Consider the following 12,951-nt stretch of genomic DNA (forward strand, 5'->3'; position numbering starts at 1 on the left):
TGCTTCATAGTGACTTTTTTTCCGTTGGTAAATAATATTGATCTATCTGAATCTAATGTCATTTTCTTAAACCATCGAATCGTGTTCTTGATTTCGAACGATTTATTTCATTATTAGGTCATTTTTTTCAGATAATTTACTTGTGTGCATTTTTTATTTTCTATCCTTATAATATCATTTATCCATGAGTGTATTATTTTTGTTCTTGGATACAGATTTTTTCAAATTTTTAAATCTTAACTTATGATTCTCACAAAATGTGCTTTTAAGGTATATGTACATAATTTTTTATTTGAACATTTTTGACAATTTCCACAATTTTTGATATAAAAACACCTAATATTGTAATTTTTGAAGGGGGGGGGGGTGTTTGCGCGATTGGAAAATATTAGTGGATCAGAATAATCATTTCTTTTTTAAGAGTGTTGAAATAAGCTTTCTTAAGGGCAACTTTTATGCGATTGAAAAACTTAATTTGATTATTTTCAATCTACTTCAATGTGTATCTACATACAAATATGTAGTTCATTTCGAAGGGTCTAAAAAATTAAAGAAATTTGGTCAAGAAAACCCGAATAAAGTGAAGAAAATCATTTCTCAAAAATTTTGGCCATCCTGATTAATTTTTCAATTTTTAACAAAGTTTTTAAAAACTAAAAGTTACTTTTCTAAAAAAAAAAAATGGATTTTGAAAATCGAGAATGAAATTTGTTTATTGATTGAAATCGACCTCTTAAAAGTCAATTTTACAATAGCCTATTATTAGAAGTCGATCCGGAGCCTCCAGTGAGAGTTCGAATTTCATTTAGTATTGAACTATTGATTTTTAAAATTGTACCTACATTAAAACAAACCTGTAAAACGTGATTTGAGCTGCTGAAAATCTCATTTTTGGTACCTTTGGAGGAGTCAGATCCAAAAATCAAATCCGCAAGTTCGCAATGAAGATAGAATATAAAATTAACACTTTCAAAAAAAAGTCGAAGTTTTGAAATTGGTGAAAAAATGGAAATTTAGTCAGGTGAGACTGGGGTCAATTTTAATTTTTCAATAATTTTCATTCACTTTCAGCTCATTTTTCTCGAGATTTTAGCAATCTTCGCTCTCAATTCGAGATTTTCAAAGTAAATCCTACCTAAGAAATCTTTCTTCAGTTTTTTTCCAGTAATTATTTTACAACGATTTTTTTTCACAAGTTTTTCATTACATACTTTTCCTTACAATATTTTCAATTGCATCCAACGTAATTTTTTTGTCAACTTTGGACAAGATTTACTCGAATTACTAAAAAGGTTTCCTTTCAATTTCGCCAATTTTCATGTAGGTACATTTGGAAAAATTTTATGTAGGTACCTATTAATGTGGGATTATTTTTCCTCATTTTTCCTTATTTTGTGTAGGTACCCTTCTGATGATGATTGGTTAATTTTTTCATCATTTTTATCCAATTTTACATCTATTTATGTGGTTTTTCTGCTATTTTCGTCAATTTTAATGATTTTATGATGATTTCACTATTTTTCTGTGAATTCAGGCAATTTTGTTAAGATTACTACTTTTATGTAGATTTACTTTGACAATTTTAATAAACCATAAAGTATCGTTATTTTCAACTATTTCTATGGTCACTTTATTGCGAGTATTTTAATTAAATTCTTGAACAATTTGGCGAATATTTCGCCCAAAATTACATACTCTACTTTATTGTAATTTGTATGTATGTAGTTGAACGATTTCTAAATATTTTTTTAAACAATTTACTTACTTAATGCAAATTTTTGGCCATTCTTCTCGAATTTGATGTAATTTTAGCGACTATTTCGTCATTGCCAATGATTTTCATGTCAATTCTGGTGCATTTTTTGAAGACCCCTCCCTCCTCGGTATATATTCTGAGGATTTATATCCTCGAATGAATGAACTGTTCGAAACAATAAACGCAATACGAAGTGTTGTTGGCATTCGAGCTCCAGTGAAACTCCAATTTGAAATTGAATACTCTACTTTCTCATTAAAAAACTTCAGTAAAGATGCCTCAGAATTACTTTTCTGATTTTTTTTAAATGCAATTTTTTTTATACCACTGATGTTAATCCGAAGCCTTTAAAACGCCTTGTTATATTGCCATTTAGATAAAATTGACAGTTTTAACGCTAACACTTGAGGAGATGTACAGTCACCTGTGAAGCCTTATTCTACAGCTTTTGGATACAAAAAAACGTTATTGTCACCGAAACATTTTTTTCGTTTGCATTTTTTTACAATATTACGTATCGTGCATTTTTTTTATATGTATACTATGTTTATATATCTAATACATGTATTGACCAACATAATCTACACAAAGTACATTTTATCCTTTTATATACCGAATTATCCTATTTAAATTCGTGTATAAGCCTCCCTAACATCATTTCTACGCGTCTATCCTTTGGAACCTATTATCATACGTATACCTAACGCATGAATGAAGTACCTCTAACCAATTATCCGCATGCCCTTGCCCTTGCCCCTTCATTATGATGAGACGCTGCCTGTTGCTCAAATAACAACAGAACATTTATACACGTACCTAAATTTATTACTATATTGAGAAGCACGACGATACGATTCTGTTTCAGATTGACCCATCCGAATATCGTACAACTTTTAGAAACATACGAAGATAAAAACAAATATTACCTCGTGATGGAGTTGTAAGTACATAGAAAAGTTTCATTATCTAAATAAATTACGTTAGCTACGTTTATTTTTAAATTATCGAGTTATCAAGCTGCTGTGCGCAAATTGCAAAAGGTCGTTGTTTCGAGTTAGGGAACCTACGTACGTATATTTGTACTCGCTATACTCGAATATACCTTTATACCTTTACCTACCTTATATAGGTAGCTAGTTAATGGTGAAAGGAAAAGGAAACATCGCGTGATAGCGAACATTTTCGATACACCGCTGCGTGAAAATACGTACATAGTACATACGAATGCCAACGAAGGAAAAAAGTTTCTCAACTTTTTGGATGGCTGCTTTTCCTTATTGATACACGAGGATAAATGCGGTTTAATTAAGTTGATATATCCGTTGGGAACCGCTGAGTTTTGCGAGTAGGTTGTGAAATGTGGTCGGACGGATGATGCGAGAAAATTTCGGATTTCTGTTATTAACGGGATTAAGATGCTCTTAGAGAAGGTGAAGGTATTTGTGAATGGGATGTTGTGTGGGAGAGGAAAGCGTATTTTGGGTTGGAAAATCGCGGTGTAGATTTTGCGTAATAATGTGGGTAGAATTTGAGGGTATGTGGTTGTGAATTTGAAATTTGCTGTGTGAGGAGTGTTTCGAGGTTTTATTCAATTGATTCAGCTCGAGCTTTTTGAATTTAGAGCTGGGGATTTTTAAAATATTCTTGTGTGGCTGAGACTCGATGAGAGGCGACGAATGAAGTGGTGGTCAACTTAAAAACTACAAATGGTGCATTTTTGGAATTTTTGCCAGTTTGTGGGTCTATAGAAGAGGTTTTTGAAGATGTGGTGAAAATCTGCGTTGCCATCTTTTTGTGCACCAAAAGTTGGCTGAAAAAGTTGAAAATGGTATTTTTCCATGGCGTCCATGCTCAAAAATTCTGAAAAAATTACCACCTGCACATTTTTGCATACTGATTATTAACATATCAAAAAATGGGGGTGGCGTTTTCATCATTATTTTACACCATATTTTCAAAAAAGTTGGTATAAAAGAATTTATTGCCTTGCTCCAAAATGAAAAAATCCACAGCATATCTTAAGGGTTTCAGTGTAGGGTTGAATCTAATTTTAGCAACGTGACTTTTGAATGTGGAGTAAAATGGAATGGAAAATGAAACTGTTCAAGGGCATCGTATTCCAAAAGAAGCACAAAACATATTAATGGTTTTCAAATCACAAATCAATATATGACTTTGGGATCCCTTTTTTCACAAAATTCTTGAAGGGAGGGGGGAGGGCAAAAAACTGGGTCGTTACCCTATAGAAGAACTGGAAATTGAGCGTATTATTGCATTGTTTTCTGGGCGAAAGGAATGTGAATCAGCTATAAAAGCTGGAAAACCCGAATTTTGGTGTTTTTTAAGCAGTTATCTAACAAGGGAACCTCTTGAACTAGCACTCTCCGATTTGAACGAAACCACCCTAGATCGAAAGAGTATATTTTTAATATCCACGTAACCAAAATTTCAGATTCTAAAGTTCATTTTTGGATCTCTGACGAATTTTCAAAAATTGAAAAAAAAAACTCATAAAAACTGTTTTTGAACGATATTTTTCAATTTTCTCGTGGATTTTGTCTGGCGTGTCAACACGTAATACATAGGACTTGGAATTGGAAACAATCGCAATTTGACTTTTTTGGAGCATCCAGCGAGTCTTGGAATTTTTCCAGAAATTTCAAATCATTCTGGAAGGTCCAAAACGGTGCTTATTTGACATCTTCTCGACCATTTTAGGCAGTTGGCTGCTCTGTGTTGTGGTTGAATTACTGTCAATTTGCTTCGTTAAAGAGTTTTTAGCCTGATTTTTCTTAGAAAATAGGAAAAATAAGGCTTATACAGGGTGTTCCGGAAATCGTCTGCCAAAATTCAACAGTAGATACATATGTACGTAGTAATCGAGAAGACGAACAAAAGACGTTATTAAGACTGGTTGCTAATCTGGTGAATTAAAAGAGCCACGTGCTTCGCAAAACTCAAAATTTTCAAATTTTGAAAAATTTGCGAACAGTGGGAAAATGTATGGATCATTTAAGTGACTTCACTAACTCTTAGTATTTGAGTGGTGGAACAAAAAATGTTATTATGACAAAATTTCCTAATTTTTCGTACCCTTAGATTTTGAAAATTTTGAATTTTAAAATTGTTTTTGTCCCTTCAATTTTGAAAGTTGTGAGTGATTAGAGATTTAATATCATCAGGAGTGAGAGAGGTAAGAGGGGAGGGGGCAGCGGCTGTTTTTGCTAGTCTACCAACAGTTTCGTTTCCAGTGATACCTATGTGGCTGGGACGTACCTGAAGCCAATTGAGTAATCATAATTTTGGAAGTTAAAAAGGTTAGTAGATCACTTAAATGATCCAAACATTTTATCATTTTTGGCGAATTTTTCAAAATTGATTAATTTTTGCCCACAAATGGTGTAACTTCTTCAACAATTCATAGATACCTATATAGATAGTAAGAAAATGTGAAAGCGCAAACATAATTTAAAAATTTGAAATCATCAAAATTTGAAGCATCTCAAATTTGGAAATTTTGAATCAAGTTTTCCCCTTCAATTTTGAAGAAAGGCAATTTGTCATAACATGTTTTGTTCATCCACTCGAGCAATGGGCATCATTTAAATGATTCGAACATTTTCTTATTTCTGATGATTTTTTTCAAAATTAGTAAATGTCAAAAAATCCTCAGATTAGAAAATTCTCAAAAGTTGAATACGAATAAAATATTTAGAGGTTTTCTACATTATATTCCACTTCCCTGTCTGTGATTTCAAACACTTTTCCATTATTTTGCTTGCCTACAGAAATGATAGAATTGAGATACCTACCTTAAAATAGTCAAAAAAACTGCTAATTTAAAAATGCTGTAAAACGTGTCAATTTTAATATTTTTAAATCTTTATTTATATCAAAATATGGAATATGGACATTTTTGAGTAAGTATAAAAATCGTTGATTCCATTTTTTCAAAAATATTTTGATTTCTACCCTGCTTACTCATTTTTTTAGCTATTTTTGAGGTAAAAAAACAAGCTAGACCAGCGGAAAATATCACATCCCTGGGGTACTATTGCACGTAAAGAAAAACATCTAAAAAAAAATTTCTACCTCAACTTGCTCCATTTGAAAAAATTTCTATGCAAAGTTGCATAAGTGCTGTTTTTTCTACTATTTTAGAAATATTTTCAAGTGAAAATTGCTATGGGAATATGAATGCTAAAATTGACTTTAACGACCCAAAAAAAAAACATATTTTGATACCCATCACGAAATCATCAAAATTTCATGCTTTGCACCACCCTCTTCCCCCTTTGAGAGCTCATTTTGAGGTTAGGGGTAAAATAAATGCCAAAATCGACTTTAGTGACCTAAAAAACCCCCATATTCATAATCTAACAGCGATACAAAAAAATACATTATTTCGATACCTATCATGAATTTATCGAAATTTTTCGCACCACCCCCTCCCTCCTTTGAGGGCTCATTTTGAAGTTAGGGGTAATGTAAATGCCAAGATCGACTTCAACGACCTGAAAAACCTCATTTCCAAAATTTTACGGATTTTGCTTTGAAATTCGATTTTGCACTACCCCCTCCCCCCATTGAAGGCTCATTTTGAGGTTAGAGGTAAAATAAATGCCAAAATCGGCTTCAGTGACCTAAAACAAAAAAAAACATATCCGAAATTTTACGGATTTTGCTTGAAAACTCGATTTTTGACCGCTACTTCTTCATTTTGGACCACTGTGGCACGTGGCTCCTTCAATTTACAAGATAGACAACCAGTCATAATAATCTTTTTTGTTCGCCTGTAAAACATACTCGATTTTTTTGAGTTCAAATTATTCGTGAAATTGAATTTGTTAATTTATTTAATAGGTATGATGGCAATTCAATTTAGCCATTCTCGCTGATTTGGTGGTTTTTTTTTATTTGACCATTTCTCTGATTTATTTCAAATTTCAATTTCTCTGCAAACAGCCATTTCAATCTACTTACTAGGGTGACTCACAAATCAATAATTTTCAAAAAGATACGTTCCCAATAAAATTGGCATAACTGTTCACCTTAGGGAGAAAACATATCCAAAAAAAATTTTCAAGGTCCTTCTAACCTAGCCGCAGTTGAAGCTGGAAAATTTGGGTAGAAATCCTCTGTAGTAGGTACTTATTGCATAGAAAAATGTCGATTGTCTAATCAAAAATTTTGAAAGTCTTTCAGTTTCAGGGATCGTAGTTTTCTGCAAGGGGGCAATGTTCAAAAATTTCATTTGTAAAAGAAAAAATTACTCCGTCAACTTGGAACGCCTGAAGACAAAAAATCATCTCACGATTATGTGCAAGGTCATTGTAAGCCAAATTACCCGCTTTTCTATTTTCATACGAGGAAATTTCCTTATCAAAAGATACCTTCGTGACCTCTCGAAATTAATTAGAGCTTCCAAGGCCCACGATTTGAAGAATCTCTATAATACGCGTACTTTATGCGTACATATACGTACTATGTTTAGAACTGCAGACTCATTTATCTTTTCAGTTATTTTATCGTGCTAAAAGTCCAGCCATAAACTTGGTTCGGTGCGTTTTACCATTTTAACCCTCATTTCGATTCAAGAATATGACATTACAACTTATCAAACAGTAATATAAACCTACGACTACGCTTTACGTTGACGAATAATTTTATTATATCGGGGCAAAAACTCCCACACGAATGATAACTTTATATAGGTACGCTGTGCATGAAAAATGTCGAATTCCTGCGAGAATTTCGCCAAGGACTCTGGCCCTTTCAAACTTAATTTTCCCAAACCTTATAACTTTGGGTGAGTATAATGAGGAAATAGCCGGTGGTGCTTTTTCGTCGTCATTCATTATAGTGAAATATTGTAGATTAATACACACAAAAGGTACACAGGTGGTGGAGGTACGAGAGAGATTGCGAACAGAACAGATTGTATCATCTATTAATACTATACGATAAAACATCTAAACTGGCATCGAAGCGTAGCGTGGAAAATAAGAAGACTAAAACTTCTGTGGGTGAATTTATTAGCTCTCGCTATATGCTGCAAAGTATTAAAGTAGAAAGCAAAAGCAAAGCTTCTGTGCACAACAAACTGCTGCGTTAACTTTTACCACTCTGTGTGTACTATGTGTATATTGTTGGTACGTAAGTTTTTGTGCATTCGATATTATTTAAACCTTTGTATATGGAGACGAGAGCGAGTACGACGATGATGTATGTAAAAGTTTTCATATGCATAAGCCTTCTTTTACCGGGTATAACGTTATAGTTTACGTTTTTTAACTCGATAAGCACACAAGGTAGGTATCTAGGTATAAAATAGTGTATACTATGCATATACGTAGGAGTTGCTCTGCTACCATATGAAGCGAGTGAGCGAACAGGAAAAAGCTACGACGACGATATTTTAAACCATAGCGAAACTTTTTCACATTTTCAGAGTAACCGGAGGTGAACTTTTCGATAGAATTGTAGCAAAAGGCTCGTATACCGAAAAAGATGCTTCAGATTTAATCCGTCAAGTACTGGAGGCTGTGAATTACATGCATGAACAAGGAGTCGTTCATCGAGATTTAAAAGTAAGTTGGTATAATAATATACTCTTATTTTACACAGCCTACCTAGGAAGTTACTCGTGGTATACTTTGTTGCTGATTTCTCCCTTCTTTTTTTTTGTTGAAATTCAAAATTCTAATTAAAACGACTGCCTGCTGGTAGTTTTATTTTATTTTTTTCTGAAAAAAAAATCCTTATTTATTACATTCGAAAGTTAGCTAATTATAACTTTTCATTGTTGTATTAGAATATTTTTGTTTTAATATATTTTTTACTCGAGCTTGGAGAAAGTTTCGCTGCCATGTTCGCGAAACGAACTACCCACGCGATTTTATTCGCCAAAGAATTAAATATTTAACGATGCGATGGTTGTAAAGTTACGGAGACAGAATTAGGACTGGGTGGGGGCCGGGGTTAGGCTAAAGCAGATGTATAAAAAGGATCTTAAGTCGTCCTTATGTCGTTAAATTAAAAAAGGCAAATGTGACGTGGGATGATGTTTTTTTGTGAGTTGTCATTCGTAAAAATGTGTATTATGAAATTCCCAGAACTCTGCAGAAATTGATTGTTGGTGTACTATTTTAGTGGGAGGGGGTCAGGGCTCGATCGAATTTTGAATTGGATCCCCCCTTCCAATTTTCGGTAAAAATTAACTGTTGATGGAATAATTTAAAAGTGACCTTGCGATTTACTGAATTGAGTTAAAATTTGAAGAGAAGTTCAAATATTTCAACAAAAAATATTTTTTAACAATTTTGAGGGATTTTGAAGTCAGAATTGGAAAATATTTTTGAATATTCCAGTGGAAATATTTTTGAATATTTTAAGCCAAAAAACAGGGTCGTGACTACTTTTTGACATTTTTGAAAGAAATTCATCCGACTTGCAATAAGGTCAATCTTTTCGATCAAAATTTTTTTTGCGCATACTTTTCAACTAATCAAGTTACCAAAATTCCAAATTCAATCTCTTGGTTGCTAAAGTTTTTTTTCCACAAAAATTTTCAAAAATTTCATTTTTTCATTCATCTTGAAGGGAAAAAAAGCTATTTTTGTTCGTTTCCAAACTGGCTACGCTGCTTTTTCAGCGTCACAGTTACAAATACATATTCGCCTTTTATTGTTAAAATTGTCAAAGTCTTGTTTTTTTCTAAAAAAAAAAAACAAAAAGTCTCATTTTTTGTCAAAATTTTCAAAAGTTTTCATTTCTTGCTAAAAAAAAGTCTCATTTTTTCAAAAATTATCCAAAACTTGTATTTTTTTGTAAAAAATTTCCAAAATTCCTGCTTTTTACCAAAATTGTTAGAATCTTGCCTCATTTGTCAAAAATTGTCAAAATTTCAATTTTTTGCCAAGAATTTCTGAAAAGCACTGCCTTTTGCCAAAATTATTGTCAAAAGTTTCTTTTTCTGTCAGAAGTGGAAAGAAGTCTTGCTTTTTGTCTAAATGGCCAAAAAATCTTATTTTTAGCCAAAAACTGCTAAAATTCCAAAAAGTATTTTCGTTTTTCAACAACTGTCCAAAAGTCTGGTTTTTCCGGTTTTCCAAAAAAAATGTTAATTTCTCTCAAGTTTTGTTTTTTTTTCAAAAATTGCAAAATAGTCAAACTTTTTTGGCTAAAAATTGTGAAAAAGCAATTTTTTGCCAATAATCGCCAAAAAGTACTGCTTATTGCTAAAATTGAGAAAGTTTTCACACTTTTCACTGAGTTTTATTATAGATCTTATAATAATTATAATCAAAATGTTTCAGTTTCAATCATAGAATTTTCTGGATTTTTTTATGATTTTTTTTCCTGCATTTAAACATTTTTTCAAATTTTTTCACTTTTTTGAGGTTTTTTATTCGTTTGCGAATGATTCACGAAAAATTAATACAATGAATGATTCATTGACAATTGATTAATAGGTTCCTCAAATCCTTCGTGAACAATTCACCAAAAATAAATTGCATAAATCGAGTCGTTCGCGAACGATTCACGAAAAATAATTCAATGAATCGAGTCATTCGCGAATAATTCATCAACAATATTCGTTCGCGAATGATTTACTAACAATTGATTAAATTCGTTCGTGAATGATTTACCAAAAATTAATCATATGAATCGATTCGTTCGCCAATGATTCATTATTGACGAATCAATTCGTTCGCGAATAATTCACGAAAAAAATTCAATTCGTTCGTGAATGATTCACCAAAAATTGAGTGAATGGATCGATTCGTTCGCGAACGAGTCACTTATACGAATCAATTCGTTCGCGAATGATTCGTCAAAAATTGAGTAAATGAATAGATTCGTTCGCAAACGAGTCACTTATACAAATCTATTCGTTCGCGAATGATTCATCAAAAATTGAGTGAATGAATCGATTCGTTCGCGAATGATTCAGTAACTATTGATCAACTCGTTTGAGAATGATTCACCGAGAAATCAATCAATTTGTTCAATCGCCAATCGTTCGTAAATGATTCGCTTCAATTATGCCAAAATATCGAAAGATGTCATTTCTAAAAATGGGGAAATATTTTGGAAATTATTTTTGTCAGTTTCTTGATCAATAATAATCTATTGCCGATTTTGAAAAACTGAATCATCAAGTTTTCGACTATTTTTCTCGATTTTTAGAAAATGGTAAGCAATAATTATTTAAAAAAATTGGCACCACTGCATTTCAAAATATTCCCCCAGTTTTTGTAAAGATGTCGTTTGACATAATTAATGAGTAGGTACCTAATAATCAAGAAGAAACAGTTTCCAAAACATTTAATCGAAAAATCACCTCCCTCTTCCCCTCCCCCTCCTCTCAAGAATATCTCTTCAACGGATGAGTTTTTTCAAAAAATGAGCGATTAGTGGAACTCTAAAAGTGGTCTTGTATTTAATACTATCTTTTAGAAGTGAGATATTTTTCCCAAAACAGGCGACATTTTCATTCATTTGGAGGTTCATATCTCCCATTACCATATCTGGAACATTGAATGGCCCTGCTTGCTCTGAACATTCATGGACTTATATTATCGCAGCTCTTAGTAGATAGATACACATCATTTCTGGAAATTCCATAATTAAAATACCTTCAGTAAAATCGTATCATTTTCCTCTTCTTCCCCCTTCTGCTCTGGCCGTCATAAATACCGCAATTTTCAATTCGAAACCGACAAAAGGCCTGTCACATTGGTAAATCTGCAGGCCGCCACCTCATCGAGCTCGCCAGCCTAAACGACCCATTAAAAATTTTCATTTCCATTCAACCACGCTGGTGCGAACAATACGAGAATTTTTAATTTCCATAAATAAATCCGGGAGGAAGGTATATTTCTGACACAAAGGCGGTTTGATTTATTACGTCAAATAAAACGAAAATGAGCCCAGACTTGTTATTTTTTTTTTTTCATCGAGGCAGTTGAAATTCAGTTACACCACGATGGTTATTTTATACAAAACATCCGGCGATTATACAAAAAGCTCGCCTTTGCCATCGCACACTGTACCAAGATCTCATTCGAAAGTCATTACCGCCGAAATTGGCGCCGAATTGCGGAGTACTGTGTGTTTGTATTTGAGAAATAAATTTCGCTTATCGGTTAAATTTCTTTAGGAAAAAAAGGCTTCGGCGAAGGGATAACAAAGCTTATTTTTCCAGTCAAAGGTTAACGCCGTTAATGTACCGCGTAAGGCTGACTCGATAAAAGAAAAATCCGCTGCGATTATTATTGCGAGAGGAGAAAAATACGAGTAGGTAACGAGACCACTGCCGACGTTTTGGGTCGACAAAGGAGAAAGAATAAGCTCAGACCGAAGAAGGATGAAATGAATGAGAGAGCGAGAAAAACAGATAAACCGAGTTGAACAAATGACGAGATTAAGATTAATTTTGATGCCGTTTAAAAGTAACGTTCTTTTGAGCGCTCGTGCCAAAAAAATCCACAATTTCACGCCTTTTTTAACACGAACTATCGTCGAAACGTTGTAAGGTTTTGCCGCTTGTGCTGTACCATTGTACCCAATGGCGTTATGGCGAATTTTGCCAAGTCCAGAAATTATTTTTTTCGTTTTTTTTCTACGCTGATGTGGGTTTTCTCTTTCGTCTGTTCGTTGGTTTTCTCCTGCTGATAAACTCCATTATTGAAGCTGTTGGCGGAGGTTTTCCGCATGCTGCTATTGTATGTAGTGTGTGAGTTTTATAATCAGATTCGACGTTATTTTGAGATAACGTACGAGCCGTGCAAAAAAAAACACTTCTGTGTGTTGAGTCAGACTCGAGGTCGAAAATTTTCAACCTAGTTCAACGTGGGTTGGTATATTTTTTTTCCAATAAACAGATTTTGAAGGGACTATGAACAGATGGGGAGGCGGAGTATCATAATTTAGAAAAATGATCAAAAATTGGTGCTGATGATGAAAAGAGGCCAGAGTTTGTCAAGTATTGCAATTTTTTTTATTAGGATTGAAATTTAAGAAGTTTTTGTACTTGGACTTTGTGGGTTGATGAATTTCCCCCCTAAGTTTCCCATTAACTTTGAGCTCTGGTGATTTTTTGAGTTGTACCTACTAACTAAATTCACTCTTTTTTTGGTGTTTTATCCATTTTTTGGTGTTTTATCCATTTTTTGGTAAGTTTTGAAATG

General features: G+C 33.1%; 1 protein-coding gene across 4 annotated transcripts in view; it reads left to right on the plus strand.

The window, feature by feature from the left end:
• The window catches only part of CaMKI (Calcium/calmodulin-dependent protein kinase I), a 481,648-nt gene that overhangs the window by 428,041 nt on the left and 40,656 nt on the right, over window positions 1-12,951 (plus strand). For all 4 annotated transcript variants that reach the window (XM_065361814.1, XM_065361816.1, XM_065361817.1 and 1 more), the window contains 2 exons: window positions 2,622-2,696; window positions 8,208-8,346. In XM_065361814.1, coding sequence (XP_065217886.1) covers window positions 2,622-2,696; window positions 8,208-8,346 — 214 coding nt within the window. The remainder of the gene's footprint in view (window positions 1-2,621; window positions 2,697-8,207; window positions 8,347-12,951) is intronic.

Source organism: Planococcus citri, chromosome 4 (genome assembly GCF_950023065.1).
Source record: "Planococcus citri chromosome 4, ihPlaCitr1.1, whole genome shotgun sequence".
Lineage (NCBI taxonomy): Eukaryota > Metazoa > Arthropoda > Insecta > Hemiptera > Pseudococcidae > Planococcus > Planococcus citri.